At 40.9% G+C, this 27,145-nt stretch overlaps 1 protein-coding gene across 1 annotated transcript in view; it reads right to left on the bottom strand.

The window, feature by feature from the left end:
* Positions 1–27,145, bottom strand: part of Abca13 (ATP binding cassette subfamily A member 13) — a 408,645-nt gene that overhangs the window by 145,523 nt on the left and 235,977 nt on the right. The window contains exons 45-48 of the mRNA XM_075943386.1: positions 18,470–18,553; positions 11,144–11,213; positions 6,645–6,763; positions 4,029–4,116 (exon numbers count right to left, since the gene is read on the bottom strand). Of these exons, the coding sequence (XP_075799501.1) occupies positions 4,029–4,116; positions 6,645–6,763; positions 11,144–11,213; positions 18,470–18,553 (361 nt within the window). The remainder of the gene's footprint in view (positions 1–4,028; positions 4,117–6,644; positions 6,764–11,143; positions 11,214–18,469; positions 18,554–27,145) is intronic.

The following is a 27,145-nucleotide window of genomic DNA, read 5'->3' as shown; positions in this document are numbered from 1 at the left end:
ACAAGAGAGGTTTGAAAAGCACAGAGATGTATGTGCATCCTTGCTGAGCCGCTGACATCACTGAGAGGACCGGACTGGGCTGACAGACTGGACATAGACACAGAGTCGAGCTGGGCTCAGACTTCACACATGCACACACTGCAGTACATTCTTAGCATTCTACAGGGCCTGGGTATCCCTCGGGATGTCAGCTGGGTCTTTTCCTTCCAGAAAAGGGGCCCTGTCTGCAGTTCTTCATTTTTTCATTTCTCCGTAGCGGTTGATCTAAACATCTGCTTTGTATTTCTTCTGGTCATAGTCACTTCCATATAGAAGGAGTTGTGCAGAAACAGCTCACCCCACTGACCCTTACAGCAGACACATAGACGGTACAGGTGTACCACCGTGACCACTCCTCAGCCACATGGCCTCCTATAGCCTGTGCCAGTCTCCTGAAATGCACCAGAGAAACTTGGATTATATCCTATCCATAACAGAGACATTGACCCATATGTATGCCTCTCTGTCTCCCTAACCTCTCCTGCCCCGTGCCCCTGAGTATGTGGATTTGGGGCATGCAATGCATTTTTCAAGACCTGCAAGTAATAAAGTCAGTATTTTCACCTCATGTCACCCCACATTAAAAGGACGTTTTTCAACTTAAATGTCCTAAATTAAATCATCCATCTCCCTCCTGGCAAAAGCCAACAGCCAGTCAACTATGCACAGGTTCACTCCTCTCCAAGGTGAGCTCAGTCGGGATGATGGCAGCAGAACTTTGCAGACTCTGAGCTAAATAAATGGCCACTGTAGAGGCCTCTGGGGTTTGGAAACCTTGGCTTTCAGCATTCGTATTCATGTGGGAACAGATAACTGATACAGCAATTAACACTGCCAGGAGGTGTGACTGTCGCAGGAACTAAAAACACAGGGCACCACTTTAGGATTAGCACCTGGGCAACAAGAAACACTCCCAGGGGTTTGGGAATAGGAGGGGTAATGTGCAAAAGTGCTGGAGAAGGTGGCAAGGCAGCCTCTGTGGACCACTGATAACCATGGGCCCTCGTTACACAGTGGCACCCATTTGTCAAAGTGTCACCCGTGGTATGTCTACAGACAAAGTGCAGAGGCTGCGGCCAACAGATCTGGGCTGGAGGTTTCTAAGCAAGATGCTCAGAGACAGGACTTGGCATTAAAGAACAAGAGCCGTGCTAAGTGGCCCTCTCAAAGGGACAGAAAGACCTTGCACTTCAAGGTGTGTGTGATCTGACATTCCCCAAGCCCCAGTAATTAAGTTGAAGAACTCACTAAGTGCTTGTCTCAACAAGAACCACGGGCACAGTTTGTGGTCTTTAATTACATAAACAAACAGCCTAGATGCTGTGCGGAGAGCTGCACTGGGGGAGTCAACATCAAACTGAACTGAATGCCCACTGCCAGAGTAAGCCACAGCCCAGCTTTCTGCAGGCCAGCCCAGAAGTTGCTCAGAGGCCTGTTTCTAGGCATCCTCTTCACATGGAGCCCTGAAGGAAAATGAGGGAATGATTGTTGGAAAATAGAGTCTCAGACCACTGCAACTGCTGGAGTGGGGATCATTCCCAGGAGGCAGAACTGGGGTCCAGCTTAGAAACATCCTCATAGTCAGTGTACCAGGTGGCATTGCGAGGCACAGCCCGCAGCTGTCCACCCTGCAATCATGAACTAAACGCTTCTGTACTGAAGATGCTACTAAAGACTTGTAGTTATATATTTTTTTTATTTTTGTTTTTGATTGTGTTTTTGCAATGAAGCGTTGAGTGAATAAGCCTCCAGGAGTAGGATTTAAAGTGTTCTTGAGCTCCTTCCTCTCTTGGTTTTCTTATTAAGTGATCTCCATTTGAGAGGGCCCTTATTAATTTTTTAAGTCGAGTGAATTTTAAGATGATCTTAAAATTTGTGTTAAGGATTTTGCAGCATTCAAATAAAAAGCGTTTTTTTATTTCTTCAAAAAAAGTATTTTCTAAAACTATACTGTGCTGTGGAAATAGTTCTGGGATTCCTCTCCCCGTTGGCCCAGAAGTCAGAAAGTGAGAACGTTCAGTAAGGGAAGCAGGAAGTTATTCTTGTAGGCAGAGATTGTGCTACCGCCAGATCTTTGCTATCAGGAATCACAGGTAATGATTCCTCAGGAAAGTAACTGAGTACAGGAAGAAAAAAGTCAGTCCGGGTATAACAGACAGAGGGGAATGTTCCACACATACATACACATGGGTTCACGCGTGCATATGCTCACATACACACACAGGTGTGTGAGCCATGTGTTTGGGCTTTTGTGTGAAGGGCATATGATAGAAAGTGAATTTGGATTAAATAAGATAAGAACACTCAAGGTGTGAGTGAGGCTGTCATGGAAAGGTCCCCGAGAGGCAGGTTATATTCACTGAACCATGGACTAGGCATCTTCACTATCAAATTTCCATTTTTCGTTCCAAAGGAAAATGGACACCAGCCACCTCTGGCTGACAGAACACTAACCACCTGAGCCCTTCATTCCTCTCCACAACACTAGCTAACTTGGCTTCCTAGAAAGAAGTTCACTCCCCAAAGGGTCCGAGAGAGCTCATTCAAATGCCTACAGAGAGCAAAACGCTCCAATGCAGAAGAGCTGCAAGGACCAACAGGTACGGGAATCAGAAGAAAACAAGTCAAATCACTCCTATCCTACCACTGTTGTCTAAATGTCCGAAAGCAAAGACCCAGACAGCTGATGGCAACAAGAAATGTCTGGACTTAGATAAAAATATCAAGGCATTGCTACAGAAGATCAACAGGACCCTTCTACAGATTACTCATATTTTAACCATATCTACATAATACTCTTCAATATAAGCCACTAGGTCCACTTAAATTATTTCCCTTTAAGTTATGGATGCTGGGATTTATAAATCTATGTGCACATTGATTTTAAAAGAAGAGATATTTAAAGAACCCTCAGCCGAGGGAGGGCTTTCTGTGCAGTTCGTACTTTGACTTGGGATTTTCTTCAGGGATTAGACCATAAAGTATAGCCGTTGAGACTGTCTCTGGGGATTACATGTGAAGTGTCTGCAAAGAGCTTTATCCCCAGAGTAAACACCACATGCACAAGCGCACTTATGTGGATTAGCCTCTCCATTTCAAGGGAAACACAAATACTCCGCTTCCTAGTGGGGAGTGCGATTCCTGGGAACATGGGGTTGCAGCAGTTCCGTGGTGAGTTTATGAGCAGATGGAATACCTATGCGCTAAAGAAAGAAATGATTTGACCATCTCGTCACTGGCTTCTTCATATTGATTTAGCTTCTTTCCAATTTCTCTCTCTAATGGCATGTTCCTTTCCAAATCACGGCCACTGAGAGCTTTGACCCTCTCATCTTCACCCACTTTAAACTTATGTTGATGTTTGGGGGAAAACAATCTGTTATTAATTACCATTTCTGAATTTCCATTGTGGATAAAAACAGTCTTTTATCTGATCTTCACTCCCTCTCAACTAAAGAAGCTCCTACCTTCTCCCTGTAATTCTAACAGGAATATACCTAACTCATAGGGTATACCTGCTCGGACACAAAAATCCAGAGCCCGCAAGAGTCAACCCAAGTAACTGATGTTTGTTTGTGCCAGGCTTGTGTGCACACAATCTTTTGGATGACAAGGGGTTTAACCTCTTCATGGGAAAATTCCTTGGCAACCATGAATAGTGGTTGTGGGTTCCATTCGTGGCAACCACAGACATCTCGAAAAGTAGGCCAGCCTTTCATTTACTTTAGTAGATGAAATTCCATCTTTTATTTTTCATTTACTTTAGTCTAGTAGATGAAATAGTAACCAGTTTGTTGTATTTCTACACTCTCTTTAAAAAATCAACTCATTTTTCTTTCTCAAGAGGATCTTTATAACACAATCATTCTTGATGTTCAGTAACAATCACCAGAATTTGGTCTGCCTACAGGAAGCCCATGCTCAAAATGTATTTGGGCTTTTGTCTGCCTAAATTCTTTCTAAAACATGAAGAAAGGGAATTCTGTTACCTTTGCCAAAGTCCTTTGTTCTGATGTGTTGGTCTTCACTTCTTTATCTTCATTGGGAATTTGTACTCCAAAAGACCAACCTCCAAGCCTGTTAGGAGTAAACAAAATGCTAACACAACCAGGGTACCAGGACTTCCATTCAAAGGTTCATTTAGCATGAACATAATAGTTCCAGTCATCTCTCTTTTTTTTAAAGATTTATTTATTATGTATACAACATTCTGCCTTGATGTATGCCCGCACGCCAGAGGAGGGCGCCAGACCTCCGTACAGATGGTTGTGAGCCACCATGTGGCTGCTGGGAATTGAACTCAGGACCTCTTGGACGAGCGGCCAGTGCTCTTAACCACTGAGCCATCTCTCCATCCCCTCCAGTCATCTCAAGACAGGGGGCTGCTGAGCATGTCTGACCTGTGTAGACTGTGACAGCTGCTGAGGAGAGTGGGCCAGCCTCATTCTAGCACTCAGAGAGAATATTGCTGACAGAGAAGGAATGGACGTGACTCTTACCATGCTAGAAACTCTACTTACTGGAACTTAGCAGGAAACCAACACTGTGGTTGAAATGGGTTGTGACACTTAGCACTCTTGTTTTAATTCGTAGCCATGCGCCCCCACTCAAATCCACTACTCAAGGTGATTGGCCCAGTTTGATCTTACACCCGCCTGGATTGGCTGGCCTGCCCTGCACTTTTCGTTACCACTCACAGCTAGCCTTGCTCAGAAAGGCATCTCAGAACTACAGTCGGCTGAGATGTTCTTTCTCTTTTGAATTAGCCTAATTCTTTACACGCCCATCCATTATATCAGTCACCATGCTGGGTTTTATAATCATTAACCTGCTGGTTTGTCTGTCATGCAATTAATGAGTTTTTCCTGGGTGAGAATTATGTAACACATCTCCATGGGCTGTATGATATCCTACACTTATTAAGCTTCCCATTATAGTTGACATCGGAAATAAAGGTACACATTGCTACTGACTTCTCAGTCTCTGGATGTAAACAGACTGAGGAACAGTCTTGGAACATAGCACCCTTACTGCAAAAATTAAGGAATAGAGCTGTGTTCTCATCTTGCTCAAGTGAAGTCTTTCCTCCATTCAGCGAGCATGGACTGGTACTTCGGATATGGTAGGCACTATTCTAAGTTCTGGGCACACCTTTTACCACATGACGGTTTGGAAGCGAAAGCAGAGGTAGTAAGATATATTTAAGGATGCCAGGAGGGAAGGAAGCAATAGAGATGTAGGCAAACCAGAGGGCAAAGGAGGTCAGTGCTGAGGGCCATGGCAACATACTTGCCTGGAAAAGAAAGAAAGCAAATGCAAGATGGTATAGTATCCTAGCAACATGGGTAGTCTACGGAATGTCTGCACCTATGAAGCAATGTAGTGTATTTTAGGGACTTGAGAAGTTTGACAAGAGAGTTGTGGTGGTTTGAATAAAAATGGCCCCAAAGGGAGCACCACCATTAAGAGGTGTGACCTTGTTGGAGGAAGTGTGTTACTGTGGAGGTGGGCTTTGAGATCTCTTTTGCTCAAGCTTCCTTCAGTGTGACTGTCAGTCAGTTTCTGTTGCTGCAAGATATAGGGATCTCAGCCGAACAAAATCTCTAGCAACATGCCTGCCTGCACGCTGCCATGCTCCACAACATGATGATAATGAACTGAACCTCTGAAAGTGCAAGGGAGTCACCCCAATTAAATGCTTTCTTTATAAGAGTCGCAGTGATCATGATGCCTTTTCCCAGCAATAATAATAATAAATAATAATAATAAAAAACCCTAACTAAGACAATGGTGAATGCCGCTGACATTTAAGGCAATGAGAAGCACTCATACCTATTTATCACATCTGTAGCTGCCTCCTCTGCCTCCAAAAATTTCAACACAAAAATTTTCCCCAACCTCAAGGAATTGCAAGACATGGTTTGTTGCCAGATTCCATTACTAGATGCTTTTACATAGTAAAGAAAATTTTAAAGAGAGACCATTATTTTATTATGCCATTAGCTTTTCTGCTCTTTTCCCTGAAGTGACAAAACTGCCCCAGCTCCCCTGCCACTGTCACTGATGAGATCTCAATGGATATGATATTCCTCCAATGCTTCAAAGTCTGAAAGGCAGCAAGGAAGACTCTGATTAAAGCCTGCAGCTTTAATTCAAAGGAGGCTTTGGAATTCATATGAACACCAAGGTATGCCTCAGACGTTTGAGCTTTAAAGCACATGAACATCAGGAACAATGGGTTTTTCCAAAGCGCAATTGATTCTCAAAGGCCATGGGTTCCACACATCTGTGGATTTAACCAACAACAGGTGGAAAATATTCCAGAACGTAACTGTGGTTATTTTCAACATCTCCAAACGTTTTATTCCACATTAATTTCACATAGCATTTGTACTGTGTCCAGTATCATAAATCAAGATACGACTACAGGAAGTAAGAATATGGTGGAGTTCTAAAGTAGTACTGTATCATCATTTTGTATACGGAACTCAAGCTTATGTGGATTTGGACACCTTCTAGGTTCCTGGAACCAGAACCTGCGCCTGTGGAGAAACAATTGTAATTAGAAAATAGCAGTAAAGACCCAGCAACAATTCTGTACAGACCTTGGTTTTGCAGATGGCACCAGCAAGTACTCTTCCACATCATAGCCCGAGAGGTTGAGTAGTGTGTGTCCCAGGCAGTTGGTCAGATACGGAGCCCCGGCACTTTTATTTGGACACTTCTGTAATTGTTTTCAAAGACATAAAATAGAAACTTGTTCAGAGCCCACGATCAGCTTACTGACATTATTTTAAACTAAATGTGGCTTTTCCTAGCTTTTAATTTTTAATAAATTTTCTTCAGCCTTTTATGTATTCTGGTTTCTGGAATCTCTTTAAGAGCCTCCTGCAGTTGAGAGTTGCCAGAATTCCACTGTGACCTGTGCCGCCAATTATATCTAAGAACTTCAAATCCTTTTTTCACTTGTAAGTTTTGGCAGCTCTGTAGGAACTAAAAAGGGAAGATGTTTTCGCTAGCATGGTCTTTCATTTGAAGAAGCTGCACAAGTCAGAGGCAACTAGGAAAAGAAAGATAAGCAGGAGAATTCAAAGACCTATGCTTCTTTTATATGGGTTAGAGGCCAGACTCAAACAGCCCTCTGGGCTTCACTCAAGTCTACATGATGAAATGGCCATCAAACGAGGAAGGAGGGAGTGGTCAACCCAATGGTCACCATAGGGCTGGCATCCTGCTACGGAATTCAGACTAAAAGGGCTCTGCTTCTACTTCTGTGGGAGAGCAGGTTTGGAGGATATAATATGCAAAAATAGAAAAACCATCTCTGATTTTTTTTTATTCCAGCTTTGGAAGCTTGCTTTTCCTCAAAACTGGAATCAAAGCACCCTGATTTAACATATGAGTTTGTTGCTCAGTTCCGCTGCACGAGCAAGAACTATGCAAGCCAAGAGGGTCGAGCAAGCTTGAAGTATGACCTTCAGAAAGGCATGGGTTAGATAGCAAGAACATTAATTGCCAGAAGTTAGGGCTTAACCAAATTCTCACCATGTGAAGTTTAAAAACTCAAACCAAGGAAACAGAGAGTGAAACATTCGTTGTTAGAAACAGTGGCAAGGGTAGGGACATTAGAGAGCTTTTGGTCACAGTACCAAACCGTCAGTTAAACAGACAGGATAAGTTCACAGACACAGTGCACATGCTCACTCTAGATCAAATACTTGAAATACATTAAATCCCTGAAAACTGCTGAGTACATGCTGGTCCTTCTCAACACAGAAACCTGAAGATCAAGTTTCCTATGCAATGACTCAGCAAAGATAATTAATACGCTTATTCCCTCAGTAGTAGCTCGCCTTCCACAACCTCTTTAATGAGCATGCTGACCATTACAAATGCATAAGATGTCCACTTAGCATTTAAAATAGATGGATAAATAATTCAACCAAATTCAAATAGCTTACTCACAGAGTCAAATAATGAGAACCTTTAAAGTTTCCCTGTCTCTGGTGCTTCTCTCTAATCCTCCTTATGACTGTGAATCAACATGTATCTTTCTAAAAGACAATCTGTATTTTGATGAGTCCCTGGCTAAGAAATCAAAATTTTATAAGGAATTCAAGCCCCCTAGAAAATGAATTTAGCCTCTATTTTTTTTAACTCTAGTGTGTTTCATTATCTATAAATATACCTTCTACAGTCAAATGTTCTACCCCTGAGCTATATCCCTGTAGTAAGTCTAATGATGATTCCCTAAATACCATGTTCTTGTTTCTGGAATCTGTCAGTGTCTCCATATGTGTAATGGGTATGAAGACCATCACTGTTATAGGTCTCCATTGGAAGAGTCACCCTGGATGTTCAGAGTGGGCCCCATTAGCATCATCTGCGTCTCTACAGGATGGAAATAGGTGCAGAAGAGAGGACACCACATTGTCATACACTGGAGATGTGTAGCCACAATCCAAGAAACGCCAGAAGTCAACTGATGCTACCAGAAGTAGGACATACGGATTCTCGCCTACAGCCTGCCCTATAGTTGAGCTTCTCGTCTCGTGATTTCAGACCACACCGCTGATTTCAGATTCGGCTCTAGGACTTGTGAGGAAAAAGTTACTTCTTTCAGCTACCCAGCATATGGCAATGTGTGGCATCGGCCTGAAGAATGTAGTCTCCCTCTAGATTTTAAACAAGGCTGCATTCATCCCTGATGGTAGTAGCGTGCTGCTGTCCTTACTGCAGCTGTTATTCACCTGTGCTCAGAAAGAAAACTTCCCGTCCATTCTTCAGAGCCTACAAGATTCCCATTACCGTTGGAGGCTTCGTAGTGGTGTCATTTCCAGATAACAACTGGAACTGACCTTATGTTTCCGGACTTGGAAAGAGCCAAGATGCAGTAAATATGTATATGAGGACATCAATGTGACCCAGGGCTTCTGGATGGCAGAATTTACAGGGAGTAAATATTTTGCCTTCTGTCAAACACAGTTAAGTAGAGAACTAACTTTGGATGTATATCTGACCTTTGCATGACTTCCCATGTCACCTTAGAGGTAACCCTGAGGAGCAATTCCTTAGAATATTTATGATGTATACCTCAATTCCCTCTCCTGAGGTCCTTTAATCTCTAATGTATAGACTGGTATTTCTTAAAGTGTATTACAGAGGACACAGAGGGGACACGTGCACACACACACACACACACAAACACACATACACACACCACACAATCAATAAAAGAAGGAAGAGAAGCCAAAACAGCAGAAACCAGCAGCGGGGGGGGGGGGGAGATTAAGAAGGGGATTCTTTAGTCAAAGCATTATTGCATATTCTCAGGCTGTTGCCTGTTTAAGCTGAAATCCTCTGTAACGATTACTTCAAAAAAATAGCAATGCTGTTTTAGCTACCATTCCTAAAGCATGTTTACCCGTACATAGATAGTGCTCTCATTTGGCATCTTTCTTTTCTTATATACATGTTACTGAACTCTTATATTTCATGTATGTTGGATGGAATTGGAGGCCATAATACCATTCTGATAGTTATTCATTCTCTCTATCCCCTTGACACCCTATCTAATCCTAATAGACTTTAGGTTTGTGGTAAGAAAAGCCATTACTGGAAGAAAAAATAAAAGACTAAATCCAGACTCAAGAATCAGAGCTTAGAGCACAACGGTTAAGGTTTCATGATAAAATGGAAGAACTGAGATGAAGAAAAATAAAAAAAAAAATAAAAAGACTTTTGAACAGTGCAAAGAAGCAAGGCATGCAAGTGAGTTCTCTGACCACAATGGAAAAGTGAAAATGTGCACTACCCTTAGGACCTCCAGTCCTCAGAGTCCCCAATGTGCAGATGCATTGTCTTTCTCTCTTTCCTGAACTTTGTCTATGAGAAGAAAACAGGTGAAACCCTCTAGAAGCCAACCAAGCTGCTGGAGAGAGTGGAGCCCATGGGCCATTAAGTAAAAAAGCTCATGAATGTGTTCTCCATGTGGTCATTCCTTTGTGGATGACCAGTGAATATCTCTTTGTGTTCCTCCGAGTCCTGGTATTTCAGGCAGGGCCACCTTGCCTAACATCAAACCTAAAGGCTTCATGTGTGCTAAGCTCTCGCTTTCTCAGCTAAACTGCACCCTTACACTTTTAAAAGGCAAATTCAGATTGACACATTTGATGGCTGCTTGTAGATAACAGATGTATGCCTTTCATTAATTACCTTCTGATATTTCCTCTGAGATGAACTTCAACCAATCTTCCAAATAAATTTTAGTTTGTTCTCCTTTGTAGACAAGGTAGCTATGGCCTTTGCCTCAAAAACAGAATATCTCCTTCCATATATTTTGTGTACATCCACCATCTTAGAAATTCTAAGTAGTGTATTAGATTGTAATATCTAGTTCTCAGAACTTCTATAAAAGTATGAAGAAAGTCTTGAGGTCAACTTGTCATGAGATGTGAGGAGATTTCTTCCACGGGAGAAGTCTAGTTTCTCATTTCTAACTGAAGAGGATTCAGCGGCTCATGTATCCCATTGGGGATCATAATGATTAAGAGAACTGAGCAGGGAATGAACAGGCAGCAGAGTCGGTGGGAGAGTTACAGGTGTGAACAGGAAATGAGCAGGCAGCAGAGTTGGTGGGAGAGTTACAGGTGTGAACAGGAAATGAGTAGGCGGCAGAGTTGGTGGGACAGTTACAGGTGTGAGCAGGGAACGAGCAGGCGGCAGAGTCGGTGGGAGAGTTACAGGTGTGAACAGGGAATGAGCAGGCGGCAGAGTTGGTGGGAGAGTTACAGGTGTGAACAGGAAATGAGCAGGCGGCAGAGTCGGTGGGACAGTTACGGATGTGAGCAGGGAATGAGCAGGCGGCAGAGTCGGTGGGAGAGTTATAGGTGTGAGCAGAGAAAGAGAAGGCAGCTGAGTCTGTAAAATGGAATCTTGTTCACTGTAAGGGATGAAAACTCTCCTATAAATAGCCTCGTATGTAAATATAGACATTAAAAGACTTAAGCAAAAAAAAAATTGAGGGTAAGGCAGGTAGAAGCAACTCATCTTTTTTAATTGGAGCTTTATACTTCAAACAATGAAGGGTGCTTCAGAAACATACCAGGCAGCCGCATGACTTCTGGAATTCTGGGCCAGAAAAAGGGTCCTTATGCCAGCCTGAAGAATTTTCCCTAAAGAACAGAAGGAAGAATTAAAAAGACCTTTTGATGAAAGCAAGTTCCACCATGTAGAACACAGTTCACAAGACGACCCCTCCTTGCTGCTAAGGCCGGACTCTGTCATTTGTTTTCACAGTGTGAGCAGCTAATCTGATGACAATGTTTTGTGACCATGCCAGGATTCCGTGATGTGACATGGGGATTAGCTGGCTGCTCACACTGAGCATGCTCTGGGGCTCTGTGACTTCCCAGAGCTGCAGCTGTTGGCGGTCTGCAAAACTCTCAGATCATAGCCAGATACCAAAAATCAACTAGTAATTGCTTATTAATTGCATTAAATTGACCTGTTCATCCATTTCTGGCATATCATAGTAACTTAATCATTTCTAGAAAAGCTACAATTAAATTACCACAGACAGACAGATTGCGATAGCTAGCGAATAGCAATGAGTAAACAACTCTTAGAATGGTGTGTGTGTGTGTGTGTGTGTGTGTGTGTGTGTGTGTGTGCTATAATGCATGTGTGAAAGGCAGAGAACCACTGTGGGAGTTAGCACTTGCCTTCCACCATGTTGGTCCCAGGGGATCAAGCTCAAGTCTTTCAGCTTGGCCACAAGCACTTTTATCCACTGAGCCATCTAGCTGGCTGTAGAAACGCTTTCATGTTCTTTTTCTCTGTAGGTTTTTATCCTTGAGATCCCCAGACATTAAGGTTTTTTTTTTTACAATAATTTTAAGTCAAATTTTACTTCACTATAGATGGTCTGAACTATTCAAATACTGAGAGAGAAGGTGAAATTACCATATACTCACCCACAGGTGCCAGCTAGACTTTTTACCATATCCTCTCCTCACCCTACTTCTCAGAACCTCAAGGCCAGGGTAGCAACTTTAAGAGCTTGCACCATTAGCTGGGGGGTCACACAGCAGAAGGGCTGGCCTGCCAAGCTGAACCCCAAGCCCAGGCTCTCTGTACAGGTGTATTGCTCCAATGGAAGGCAGTAGGGCTGATGACGCCATGTTGGAAAAGCCAATCCAATGGAAGGACACTTGTCAATTCTGTTAACCAGACTGGCAAATACAATTTCTATACAATTTCCTAAATACTAAAAGTGATTATGGACTTCTTTATTATTATTTTTATTTTATAATTAGCTCACAGAGATTCCAGTTTGGGATTCCTAGGTTAACATGAAAACAATGCCTAAGGGAGTTGCATTTTTTTTTAACCAGATGCCTATAATCTAATTACTTGTGCTTAAAAAAAAAAAAACTGACTCTTTGCCTCTCCCGCCCAATAGGGGGTCCTTTTGCTGCAGTTGCTTAGGATGACAGGTATTGAGGGCTGTGGTGTGGATGTGGCCTCACCTGCAGAACCCATGTGTGACAAAGTCTCTTCTCAGAGCAGTGGTGTTGAGAGGGACAGACCGTTTGGGAAGGAAGTCCTAGTGTAAGGTCATCAGTCACGGAGGGCCAGGAAGCCCTGGCATGGACTCATATTGCTCCCATGGGAATCAGCCTGGGAGGGTGCAGGCTGTAGGCAGACAGCACCTGACACTGCATCCCTGACTATCTCCTTTGCCACGTGTCTCTTTCATATGCAGCCCGCCAATGTCAAATTAATCCTCAGGCTACTCACCAGAGCCACACGGGTGCTCATACCATGTTCAACTGCTGAGACAAAACACTGAACCCAGTAAATCTATTTTTCTAAAACAGGGTCCGGCCTCAAGTATTCTGCTATAGATTGACCAATATGACTCCATCTTAAGATTATAAGCCATCTTGTCAGAATAAGTTCATTCCTGTTTTCTGTAAAATTTAAGTATGACTATGTCTTAACCCATGTTTCTGAAATTTGACATGCTCCCTACACTATACTACACACTGATAAAGATATTTTTCCAAATAATTTTGAGACTGTCTGCCAAGTTAATATACCAAACACCCTTGGGAACCTCTATTCTTACAGTTTGAGGCCTATACAAAAAAGACATTTGGGAGTATTCTCTCAAATCCCCCTTTACGGAAAAAAACCCTGTCGGACAGAAGATAAAGCTTGCTTAATTCAGCACACACACACAAAATAGGTCATGGTCTTTAGTTCGGTAGGATTATACTATAGCCATGGAAAGGGGAGTAATACAACTTGTATAGTTTAATGAATTGTTTCTAAAATCCACATTGCCCCTTCTTAATCTTCTCTTATTTCTGAGCTTCCTTTGATAGAGAGAAAAAAACCCTGAGATTTGAATGCTAATCCAAGACAATCTTGTAACAGATTTTTGTTTTTGAGCATCTCAGCCTCCAACAATTTTTGTATCCAACGATTTTCTGAAAATCTCCGTGAGCATTCATAAGGGAGTCAGGCAGACAAAATTGCCTGTTAGGCATCAGACACACATGCCTTTGTAAATTTCTTTCAAGATAATAGAAATTTAAACATACTTTGAGTTCTCAGAGAACATCCCTAATGTGTTTTGTAGAACACAATCACAATGACACCGTTTCTGAGTCAATGGGCTTTGAACATGGTCCGGAGGTTTCTAACATTTGGGTTGAACAGGTCTCTGCACTATATGGATGCCTGGAGTTTTTAATAGCATAGTATACATCTTAAATCTCAAAAATAGGGACAGGTGCCATAAGGACCTTCCTCCTCAAAAACAGCATTCTGAGACATGCACTTGTTTGAAGAGAAAGGAAGCTCCATGGGGATCACCTCATTATTTGGAGTAAAGGTTATTTCTGTAGAAGGGCAAGGACATTGATGTCAACTGAGGCAGTCAGAGGTTGAGTAAGCTGTCCAGGTCATATAGTCAGTGAGGCTGAGATCTGATTGAGGCGGCCTGGTGTCCAGGTGTGTTCTTCGCCTGCACCTAGATGCCTCAAATGCTTTCTACCCTTGATCTTCACATTCATCTTCACAGATGAGCTTGGCCAGAAGTGGTGCCAGGCCTCAGGGACTACTCTTACCACCAAACCAGCCTGCTAGCTCTGAGTACCAGCTCTACATTAGGGAAGGGAGGTAGAGAGTGGGTGGGGCACTGGCATCATGATAAAAAAGATGAGCTTGTGACTATGTTCTGCCACTCATAAACCATCGATTTAAGCTGGGTGTTTTCTTTTTGAGAGACTAGATAAAAAATGCTCTATTTTTTCTGTTAATCATTCTTTCCTTGATACAGCATTAGGCCATAGATGTGCTCTCATTTCTGCTCCTTGGAGGTATGTGTATTTTACATCCCGTGTGTTTTTATTACAGAAGAGAAAATGAAAACATTGCCACCGAACCCTTCACAGAATAAATCACTTTGTGTTTCAAGAGAGAAGTCAAGTGAAACAACATAATTAATTTTCTCTTCATTCTTCCACACTGAGGCCATTAATGGTTATCCAGTCTCAGCTAATTACCGACATGACTAATTGGCAAAATACGTCATCGTAAACTAAGAGAAATATTCCTAATGTCATTGTCTGGGTCTCTACACTTATCACTGGAAAGACAGTCATGTAACATCCAGGACACTATCATGGCTTTTAACTCTAGCCTCGTTTGCTCAATTTGTATTACAAATGTCTTAGAATTGATTCTTCGCAATAATCTTGATCCCTCTAGTAATACTTGATTCTCAGTAGATCCTCCAGCAATAACAGTTAGGGGAAATAAAGCAAGGATATCACTTATGAAGCAAGGCATGCCTTAGTAGGGTCCAGAGGCCCGTCATCCCTGTCAGTGTGGCTAGCAGAGCCCAGAAAAGCCATCTTCAAAGCAACCAGCACATATTGACAGGATGGCATTTCATCTTTAAATTTCAATGGGCATATACCTATGATGTGCAGTGAAATAGTGTGTGCGTGCTTCTGTTCTTACATATGTGTTGAATGTATGTGAGTGTGCAAGTATGCACGGACCCTTGTATAAACACACAGAGGTCAGAGGAGGGCATGGGCTATATTCTTCTTTGGCTCTATATTCTCTTGAGACATGGTCTCTCCTTGAGCTGATAACTCAATGTTTGCTGTTTTGTATTTTGACTGGCCAATGAAGTTTGAATACTTATCTTCTTTACTCCTAAATACTAGAGTTGCAGGCATACACACTCATGCATAGATCTTTTTTCCCACGTGGGTCCTGGGAGGTGTTCATATCCTCATGCTTGGACAACAAGTACTCTTACCCTCTGAGCTGCCTCCCCAGCCTAACGTGTGATACTGTATGTAATACATATGCATAATGTGTAGAGACCAAACTGGGAGTCTTAACCATCATCAGAAATACTTATCGTTTCTTTGAATTGGGAAGAATAAAAATGTCTTAGAAACTGTTTTGACTAGTTGTCAACCATATCATTAGAAATTATGTTTGTCACCTAACCACATACCTAAGCTCTCTCCATTCTTTCTCTGACAACCCTTCCCAGGATCTAACAATCACTAATAGAGTGTCTGCATCCATAACATAGACTCTACTAGCTGCTGCTTAATAAGTGATTACAAATATATATATTATATTGTGTGTGTATGTGTGTGTAAAATGTGGTAGCCCTACTCCTCACTGTTGAGCTGTTTTCTATTAATAAGTTGAAGGAAGGGGGCACATTGTTTTCAGTTACATACTTAATGGTAACTCTTACCAGTTTTCTACATAAAGGTCCAATCCAGAGGTTACACTGATAGCCCTGGCTAAGCTAAATGGGTCAAAACCAAAAGTCACAAATCTTGGAAAGAGACAGGCATGGAGAAGAAGGGTCAGTTGGGGAGGGGGGGTATGGGATGAGAATAGAGAAAAGAGTGTATTTTGTAAATGTATGAAATTGTCAAAAAAACTAACAATAGAAATTGAGAATTTAAACATGCAAAATTGGGGGTTGGAGGAATTGTTCAGTGGTTAAGAACACTGGCTGCTCTTCGAAAAGATCTGAATTCAATTCCTAGCATCCACATGGCATTCACAACTGTCTGTAACTCTAGTAGCAGGGGATCTGATACCTGTACACAGACATACATATAGGCAAAACACCAATGCACATTAAATAAATAAATAGATAAATTTTTAAAAAATTAAAAATGCAAAACCTCAGTCACAGTTCTAATTTCATGGGCTTGAAAGGCTGTATGAAGAAGGTGATGTCCTTAATTAGCTACCGCTAATTGGCTTGAGATTGTCACTTACATGCAACATGAACATTTGTAAATACTGTCCCATATTTTAAACACAGATATATGTTTTACCTGATTAAGTCTCACCAACCATGTCTACCCAAACATGAGCTGAACAATGACAAACCAAAGCAGACAGGGGAAAGTCCACAAAGCCTCAACCCTACTCCAAAAACTACACACAACTAAGGAATGCTGAGAGTGGGAGAAAGCCTTTCCCAGGAAAGAATGCATCAGTGGGTTATCCAATGCCAACTGGTCGGCCCTGAAAACATACATACAAGTAACACTGTTTAGACTGACTATGTAGAAGGACTTTTCTTTGGACTGCCAGCTCACAAAAAACAACATGGAGACTCATTATTAATTATAAAAGCTTAGCCTTAGCTTAGGCTTATTCCTAACTAGTTCTTACAATTTATATTCACCCATACCTTCTAATCTACATTCTTTTATGTGCCTAATTTTCCCTTATTCTGGACTGCCTATCCTGCTTCCTCTGCATCTGGCTGAAGACTCTACCTTTCCCCTCCCCCAGCTCTCTCTGTCCAGAGTCCTTGCTATACCTCCTTCCTGCCTAGCTATTAACCATATAGATTTTTATTAAACCAATCACAGTGCTATATCTTTACAAGGTATAAACAAATATCTCACAACAATGAGAACATAATAATTACACACACACACAATGACAATTCATGAAAGCAGAGGCTATAAATTTGAAAGGGAAGAAGGAGGAACAGAGGGGAGGGCATGAAGGGAGGAAATGGAAGGAATAAATATTGTAATTATATGACAATCTCAATAAGCAAATTAAGAAAAAAGACAGGTGACCATTTATCCATAAACGTAAAATAGCAACACTACAATCCAGAGGATGCAATAAGGAAGATGGATGCAGAGATTGTTAAAGGTGTTAGGGTAATTGCAGATGGAACTCTTCCCACTTACTGCCTTGGACAATTATAAACTTTTTCTAAAGTTCAGTTTCTTCATGTAAGAGAAGAAGCTGTCTCCCATATATCTCAGGGTTTGGGTGGGATTTAAATAGACCAGAAGAAGCAAAAGCACTCTGGAAGCTGTGAATTTTAATGTCATTCATGGTAACACCCTTCCAAGCATGGAGGCACACACCTTTGATCCCGGCACAGAGGAGGCTCAGGAGGTCAAAGTCAGACTCGGCTACATGTTAAATTTGAGGTCAGCCTGGGATATTTGAGATGCCAAATCAGAAATGAAATAACAATAATATAATAATAATAACAACAATAATAATAATAACAACTAATATCTGAACTTGTATGCATTGCCAGGTACCTTGACATACATTCATAGCAAGCCTGTTATTATTCAATTTACCCAAAATAAGTAAGCTAGATGAGGATTCCTACTATAGTAGGAAACCAAACCTTCTAAGCTTAAATGGCATGTCTGCAGTGAGACAAAGGTCATGGCAGAGCTGTGGGTAAGGGCAGTGACTACTCTTTCATTTTGATTACTACAGAAAAGCTGTTGTGTTTGCAGTTCCTGATTTGTATCACCCTACTAAATGAATCACAAAATGTGTGGCATGTCCACACGGTGGAATATTATCCAGCCATAAAGAATTAAATCGTGTAGCAATGTTAGTTAGTAGAACCACTTGTGAACAGTGAAATAAGCCAGACACAGAAAGAAAACCACCACATGTTCGGAATTTCTATGTGTGCATGTGTTACCTTTAACTTTAAAAATGATACCTTAATATGTATAAGCTTTCTCTACAAAGCAAATAATAGTTACCACATAATTCGTGTTTAATTGCTACGCAAGTCCTTTAAGCCATGAGTTTTCTCATGTCACATGAACACTGCTATCTTTCACAGTCTTACAGAGCAAATGTCTATGAAGGTTAGAAAGGGATAATTAGGCAGTTTATTTCTGGCCATTCCATACAATGAGACCCATTAGAAAGACCCACTAGTGTACTACCTATCAAGCTGACTTTCGCTCCATGTAGCCTAAGTTGGAACATGGACTAACCCGTCCTGAAAGGAAGCAGCACTCCAGTCTCCTGTGATTCGGGTGTTGGGGTCTCTAATGTGCAGAGGGTACCAGATACTTACAGCTGACCATCAGCACAGAGAGGATCCTTATCTCCAAACTTGCGCAGAAGCACGTGGGTGAGGTCCATGCCATGGTTTCCACTGCTGTTGATAGAGAGGAGACGAAGTACCATTAGGAATTCCCAAGGAGAGCAGTGACCCCCTCACCCTAGTCAAGCAGATTGGGCTAACACTTCCCAGAGCACCAGATAAAGCTAATTTCCCAGTGCTTTTGCAATCAAAACCACAAGCAAGGATGGAACCAAGAAATGTCTTCAAGAACAGCTTTTGCCTCCACACTTATGTATTTGGATGTGTTTCTAGTCAAAGCAAATTATTTTTCAGATATTTCCAATTAATTCTCTAAGCATTTCCACATATTTTCACGGGCTTAAAATCAAATTCTAAAGGCTTCCTAATATAATGTCGTATTATGTTAATTTATTAAAATCAATAAAAGTATTTTCTCCACACTGGAGCTGGAGCTTGGCACAAATATTCATCCTATTACACAGCAATAGAAAAACGCAATCTATATTTACATCCTTTGTCTCCCACATGTCCTTGAATCACACTTCCATAGGAAGAAGAATTGAACCTGGGTTTAAAGCCCACATTGAATGATGGTGTTTAGTTTGCTGGCCATAGGCCTCAAGTCTATTTATAATTTAAGATAAGCACAAGGTCAGTGATACTATACTGTCTTGCCAAAGATAGAATCAGCAGTAATACATCCATGTCATAATGAGGGAAGATACAGAAACAAACATTAGAAAAAAGCTGGTAAGTTTTTTATATCATCTGTAAGAAATATCTGGAGTTGAAGAAATACAAAAGCGAGGATAGGTCAAACTTCTTAAAATTGTAATAATCAGTAGTGGGATATATTTCAGTTGATTAAAGTTCAGAATTGGAAATTTTATAAAATATAGAAGACTTGTAAGAAGGCAGATAATATACAGATACAGTTGGGTAGGATGTCAAGGAAATACACTGGAGAAAGTTAATGGCATTTATACAAAGATCTCTAGTTTCAGTAGCAAGGGGAAGTGGCTACTTTTACAGAGCAGAACAGGATAGAAGTTCAAAGTCCACCTTGCAGTGATTAGCTGATTTGTGGCGTTCTTTCCTTCGAGGGACAGAGAGGACAACAGCTGATGGTGACCAAGCCAGGGCTTAAGGCCGAAGATGTCAGAAAAACTGCTCTGTACTTCCAATGGCACACATTTTAGATGATGGAAAAGAGAGAGGGATAAAAGGCTTGCACACAGCAAGAGCATCAGCAGGAGAGGGTGTGTAGAAAACCCGTTCTTTTCACTCAACCAGAATAGTGGGAAAATGCCAGTTTCAAATTTAATTTATAACATTTATTGCTTCGGGAGTTTCATAAACCATGAGTCGACAATTTATGGGAACTGATTCTCTCCTTCCATGATGCAGGTTCTAAAGACCAAACTCAAGTCATCTAGCTTGGTGGCAAGTGCCTTTACCCACTGAGTTATCTTCCTGGCCCTGTGAGATTCCAATCTTTAAAAGACTCATGTTATGTTAAATCAGTTGCTTGGCCACCCTAAACCTTCCTTGTGTAGCACACTGTGGGAACCAAAGGACTTCGCACTAGAACCTGGCCAGCAGGATACTTCTAAAGAGCAGGGGAGAAACAGACCAAGGTAGAAATCTAACTGAAGCTAGAGTCAAAGCAGGTACCAGAAACTGAAAAGGCCCAGGGCTGGAACCAGCATTTACAACCTGATCTGTGTAGGATCTCTCGCTAACAGAACCATGTAAAACACCATCCAGAGCTGTGACCATCATTTCAACCAATACAATCACACACACACACACACACACACACACACACACACACACACACACACACCAATGTGTGTGTGACATCTGTGCTACAACCTGTAAGAGAAGACACAGGTACAGCTGACACCCATGGGAAGCAGAAGAGTCAAAACCAGATTCAGCAGCCAGGAGTATAACTGTATTGACTCTGAGGCCTTAGACCTGTCTCATCCTTTCCCATTTCTCCTTTATTTAATATATTTAATATCTGGTGTCTATTTAGAGGGGCACCTGTGCTCTTCACTGTTTCTGTTCCTTTTATTTTGCCCTGTTTGGCTTTTTTCCTTCCTTCCTTCCTTCCTTCCTTCCTTCCTTCCTTCCTTTCCTTCCTTCCTTCCTTCCTTCCTTCCTTCCTTCCTTCCTTCCTTCTTTCCCTTTCTTCTTTTTTCTTCTTTTTTTTCTTTTGGATCCCTTTTGATAGGCTTTCCCAAAAGATAAAGTTTCTCTGGTTTGAGGGGAAAGGAGTCCCTCTACCTTACATTCCTAAAAGCTGGGATGGTAAGGTTGTCCAATCCTTCCCCTCTTTTCTCTTCTCGTTATACCTTCATCCTGAGTCGCCTCATTTCCCCAACTTTTCTTACTGTAGTTTACACCCTGTGTTTTTTCTATTTCCCCACACTAACCACTTGTCTTACTCTGCTTTTCTTCTTTCCCACATATACCCGGAACTAATAGCTAGTGGACACTCTACTACAGCTGTTCCTTTCCTTCGTAAAATGGTTCCGTTGAAGGGACAATTTCTCCTTAAGTGACTTTTGTCGTATTTTTACGCAAGGGAGTACTGGGTATGAATCCTGGTGCCACAAGCATGTGGGTTGAGGATGGAGTAATTGAGATAGATTCTCAGCCCAAGGAAGAGAAACAATACATCAGGTATACTACAAATCATTCCCACAAGAACACTAAAGATATATTCACTGAAAGAATAAGGTTGATTTCTTTTAGCTTACCAACAGCCTTTTCTCAGATGTATAGATACAAAGAAAAAACTAAGTATGTGAATATTCAAAGAATTTTAGCATTATTACTCCTCAAAACATTATTGATCCCACACAGTAATGCTGTCCAGTGAGAGTGAGTTTGATAAAATCCTAGATAAAGAATCCAAAAGAATGATTATAAGTATGTTCAAAGAAATCTAATAGGACACAAACACATAAAAGCACACAAGGAGAACACAAGCATGAGATAAGGAAGTAAATATGGAAGTATATAAAAGTAAACTTCATGGAGGAAAAAGCAAACTTATTGAAAAAATAAGATGAAATGGAAATGTCAAGTTTAATGAGTCCAGTGAAATTCCTGTGGAAAGCCTCACAGAGTGGACTGAGGAGAAGAGATGCTGTCATGAAATTCCTGTGGAAAGGCTCACAGAGTGGACTGAGGAGAAGAGATGCTGTCATGAAATTCCTGCGGAAAGCCTCACAGAGTGGACTGAGGGAAGAGATGCTGTCATGAAATTCCTGCGGAAAGCCTCACAGAGTGGACTGAGGGAAAAGATGCTGTCACAGATTGAAGACAAAGTAGAAGAAATGGAACGTTCAGACAATTACACAGATAATTAATAAGGTAGAAACAGAACAAGGGATTTGAGGGCACAATAAAAAGATCACATGTAAGAATCACAGGTGGGCTTAACACTCTGAAAGACAAAATACACAAACTTATATTACTATATTCAGCAAAGCTACCTGTAACAATTGAAGATTTAAAAAATATATTCCATAATAAATAGAAACTAGAAGAATCCATGGTCACTAAGGAAGTCCTACAAATGATACTTGAAGAACTCTTTCATAGTAAAGGAAAAGATAGACACATCCATGAGGCCACAAGAATTTTGTTAAACACGAGGCTCCATTTACTTGCTGTCTCCAAAACATGTAACTCAACATCAAAGACCTCAAGGTAAAAATAAAATAAAAGTGGAAAAGAAATTCTAAGGCCATAGAATAAGAAAGCAAACAAGGGTCACTGTTCATATGTGACAGAATAAAAATTAGTCATAAAGTAAGTTCATGCTGACTAAAGAAACAATCCAGCAAAAGGTTATTTCAATTCTAAATGAATATGCAATGAACACACACCATTTCATAAAACAAACACTGGATGTAAAGACACAGATTAATACCAGCAACTTTAATATTCAATTCTCACCCAACATATGGTTCACCTTATCTATAGAAAAACACAAACTAAGAGGCATCATAGATCAAACAACTGAGCAGACATTTATAGAATATCTCATGCAAATGCTGAGAATAAACACCATAAGCAATATATGAAATTTTCCGTGAAGTAGGTTATATAGCATAACACAAAGTAAGGCCTAATAAATATAGAATCAAGAAACAAAAACAACTAGGTAAAACAACAGCAACAGATAGGAAACCCACAGAAAATACACAAACTCATAAAATTAAACAGCACACTATTTAACTAATGATTCATTATAGAAATCAAGAAGAAAATTAGTCCTATCATTGAATGAAACTGAAAATATAACGTATCAAAACCTAAAATAAACTGAAAATAAAGCTTAGACCTACAGATGCCTGCCTTAAAAAAAAAACAGAGAAGGAGAAAATAAAGGTGACTACAGTTGCCAGCACCTGTTGTGGAGCTCCAAGGAGCCTGAGGGACAAATGGAGTTTCCAAAGGGCAATATGGGGGCAGAAAAGGAGTCGAAAGTGTCCTCAGTAGCTCTAAACAGCTAAGAAAAAAAAAGCCGAGTCTTATGGGATGATGCTTTTAAAGACTGGATCCAAGAAATGAGAAAGAAAAATGGCAGAAGAGAGTCACACACAGTAAATCCCTCCACTGCTGTGTCTCAGTTAGCAGGTTGTGAGCACAAAGATCATGCCCAATGAGCCATGGGCTGCCAGCGCCAACAACAGGTATTGAGCATTGTCCTGGAGCTCCCACAGAAACAGGTCAATACTGAATAGGGCTGATCCTGCTTCTGCCAGCAAGCCTCTAGCATCAAGTCACTGTACTGTGACCAGTGCTGCTGTCCTGCTGGGAGACAGAAAGGGCAGGAAAGCTGCCCACATCCTACAGGCATAGCAGTCATGCCAGGTACGCTGTGGTGAGAGCAACACTGAAGACAGGGTAGTGTGCAGGGGCCTGGGGCTCCCGCAGAAACATGTTCTACCTGAATAAGGCTGGTCCTAGGTCCACTGGCTGGTACACAGCATGGAGTCACTGTGGCTGCAGCCCATGCTACTCGCCTTGCTGGGAGACCCTAAGCACAGAGCAGTAGCCTACAAGCACAAAGGTCAAGACCAGAAAGCCTCAGGGCAACAGACATTGAGGGCAGGGGAGTATGTAGCAGCCAGGAGCTCACATAGAACCTTTCCAATGACTTGTTGCAATGAATATTTGCATGTAAAGCTGATTGGGTCACCTGAGGCCATGTTGATGTTCATGTTCTGTGCTACTGTCGAGAGCTATGATGGTGTTCATGGTCTTTATCACTACTAGAGACCATGCTGAGGTCAGTGGCACTTGGTGATACTGGAGACCATGTATAAGTCCATAATCCATGCTCTTGCCGATAGTAAAGGCAAGGAATCTACTTCTGCCATGGTATTGGTGACTACAGACTCGCAGTTGAGATATAAGACATAGAATGCCTAAAGTGACAACCCTTATCCCCACCCTACCCCTCAAAAAAGTAATAGCTTAGTCAGAAAGTCATAAATTAGAACTCTTAAAAATTATGATAAGAATGCTGATGTGTAGCTCTCCACAACTGTTGACTTCTGGTTGGTTTCAAAAGACTCTGTTTTCATTAAGGAGCTGACCACTGAGAATTTGACCATAATCCAGTGAGTACAGGCTATAGGTAATGAACCTACAGTGAATATTATACTAAACAGAGAAAGCCCTGAAAGTGTTTCAGCTAAAATTAGGAATATGAAAGGGGTGCTTATTTTCTCTACTATTATTTAATATAGTACTTGAAGATTTAGCTAAAGTAGTCTGGAAAGAGAAGTAAATAAAGAAATAAAATTATGAAAGGAAGAAATCAAAGTAATCTTACTATGCAGATAATATGATTTTGTATCTAAGAAATCTTGAGAACTCACCCAGGAAACTCTTAGAGCTCATAATACTTTTGACAAGTGGTAGGCAGACTCAGAACTAATATACAAAAACCAGTAGGCATCTTATATGTCAATGGCAAACATACTAAGAAATAAATCATAAAATCAATGTCATTTACATTTCTCAAAATAACAAAAAAAAACAACAAAAACTTGGATTTAAAACTAACCAAGGAAGTAAAAGACCTCTACAATGAAAAGAGTAAAACACTAAAGAAAAATATTCAAGAAGATACTAGAAGGAAGGAACTTCCACTCTCGTGAAGAAGAATTAATACTGGAGAAATGGTCATCCTATTAAAATAAATCTACAGATTCAATACAATCACCCTTGAAATTCTAATACCAGTCACAAAAATAGAAAAAAAGAATAAATATGAAAATCATATAGAATCATAAAAAAATCACAGACAACCAAAGTAATACCATGTAAAAGGAGAAATTTAGAGTTCTCACCATACCTGATGTCAAGTTATATTCCTGAGCCATAGGTACAAAATCAGTGCATTATTGAACAAAAACAGTCATGATAGAATAAAGGACAACCAGATAAAGGACAAAGACAAAATTCGTCAAAGGTATCAGCATTTGATTTTTGCCAGGATGCCAATAAAACATTCAACATAAATTCAAAGAAACACAGCCTCTTCAACAAATGGTTCTAGGAAAACTGGGTATTCACATATAGAAGAATAAAACTGTGTATCTTTTACTTACCTGGTAAATATTACTCTAAACTCACCAAGGATCTTAATGTAAGACCAGAAACTCTCAAACTGTTAAGGAGAGATAAGAAGAAAGTCTTAAAGACCCAAGCATAGAAAGAACTTTCTGAAAAGAACTCTGATAGCTCAGGAAACAGTGTCAACAGGGTCTCATGGCTCTGCACAGAAAAAGAAATGGAGCTTAAAGAACAGGAAAGAATGCCGCCTGGCTCTTCATTTGATAGAGGACTGATAGCTACTCTATATAAAGAACTCAAAAGACTAAACAAGAAAATGAACAACCCAATAAATATACGTATTGATGATATGGGCAGACCGTTCTTTAAAGATGAAATCTAAGTGATCAACAGACATGAAAAAAATGTTCAAATTTGCTAACCATCAGAGAGGTACAAATTGTTACTAAGATGCCATTTTACCACATTCAGATTGACAGTCATCAAGAAAATGACAACAAATGCTGGCCAGGTTTAAACACGGTTGGTAGGAATGTAAACTAGTCCATCCACTTTGGAAATCAGCATAGAGGTTATTCAGAAATTTTAAGTATGAGCGTTCAACCTTATACAAACAACTAAAGATAACTGAGGAAAGTTGTGAGCAGAAAGGTGGTCTTCTCCAGGGAAAAGCACACCAATTGGTTGCCCAGTCCCTGTCAGCCCTGAAAGTCTACATACAAGTAACATTAGATGCACTGAACAGGTTGTATTTAGGAATACACAGGTGTATACATACACATGTCTGCAGGCAGTAAAAATAAAAGAGTCCGTGGTTATGAAAGAGAGCAGGGACAGTATATGGGAGAGTTTGGAGGCAGGAAAGAGAAGGGAGAAATGCAATCATGGTCTCTAAAATAAAAAAATTAAACTATTGCAAAATAATAAAAAGAAGACACATGGAGCCAATTTGCCCTATTTCCAGAGAAACTGCAGTGACCGTTTGTAAAACACAAAGCTGACTTATGTTTAAAATAAATGAAAATTCAATGGGAAAAAATAAAAGAATGGATCAGTCAGTTCGATCTCTTTGGGGTTTATTTGAAGATCTCCAACGTAAAATATCACAGAGCTGTTTGCACATCAATATTTATTGCAAACCGTTCACTGTAGCCAAAGTATGGCCCCGACCTCAGAGGCTGAGCAATGGAGGAGTGGAAAAAATGCAGCATTTAGACAGGGTTGAGGTGTGGAGGCTTTTAGAGGGGGGTCCCAGTGGAAGGCCATCAGTTCATGTGGGCTCCCCCATGAGAGGTGACCCCTGGGCCTTGATTAACCCTGTAGAAAATGGAGTGTGACAAGGGAGTTAAAGATGACTCTAAAGAGAAAACAGACAAGCTGAGGTAAAGATGATGCACAATTTTCCGTCCTTCTGTCTCAACTACAAACTAGTCACCCTGAGAAAATTCTGTATAAATTAACAAATTCCTCCCAGTGTTTTACCAGCAAACCTGCCTGGCAGACCTGAAAATGCTAATGATTCTGATCCCATTCAGCTTGGGCAATCCAGTGTCTAGCTGGGAGGGATGTGCAATTGGGAGCCCTTGTGGTGAAAAGAACTGTGGAGGGCTTTGTATAATATACAACATACATACTTTCCTAAAATGCTAAACTATTGGGAATATACCGAGCCCTCTGTTTTTTTCTAAGGGTTAGGTTGCTGGGGTGTGTCAGCCCCTTTGCCTCGTGTCCTCTTTCATGGGGGATGCTTGGCTGCTGTGAGGAACCAATCAGTGATTGGTCCAGGCCTGTCCATCAACTACTGTAAGTCAGCCCTCAAAAGAACCTCTTAGATAATTTTTGTGTATTCTGACCTCTGGAATAATATAAGTATTGATATTAGAGGGAGAGGGGCTAGGGACCAAAGCCAGGGACTCGGCCAGGCAGGGCAAGTCCTCAGCCTGTGAGTTATCCCCCAAACTCCTTATATGAGAATTTTTATCTGGTGTGAGAAAAAGAGAAGAAATTGATGTCATTGCTGTTTGGCATCATCAGCTTGGGATTCTACACCCACAC

Source organism: Microtus pennsylvanicus, chromosome 12 (genome assembly GCF_037038515.1).
Source record: "Microtus pennsylvanicus isolate mMicPen1 chromosome 12, mMicPen1.hap1, whole genome shotgun sequence".
Taxonomy (NCBI): Eukaryota; Metazoa; Chordata; class Mammalia; order Rodentia; family Cricetidae; genus Microtus; species Microtus pennsylvanicus.
The sequence above is the reverse complement of the archived record's forward strand: the minus strand, read 5'-3'. Positions and strand labels throughout refer to the sequence as shown.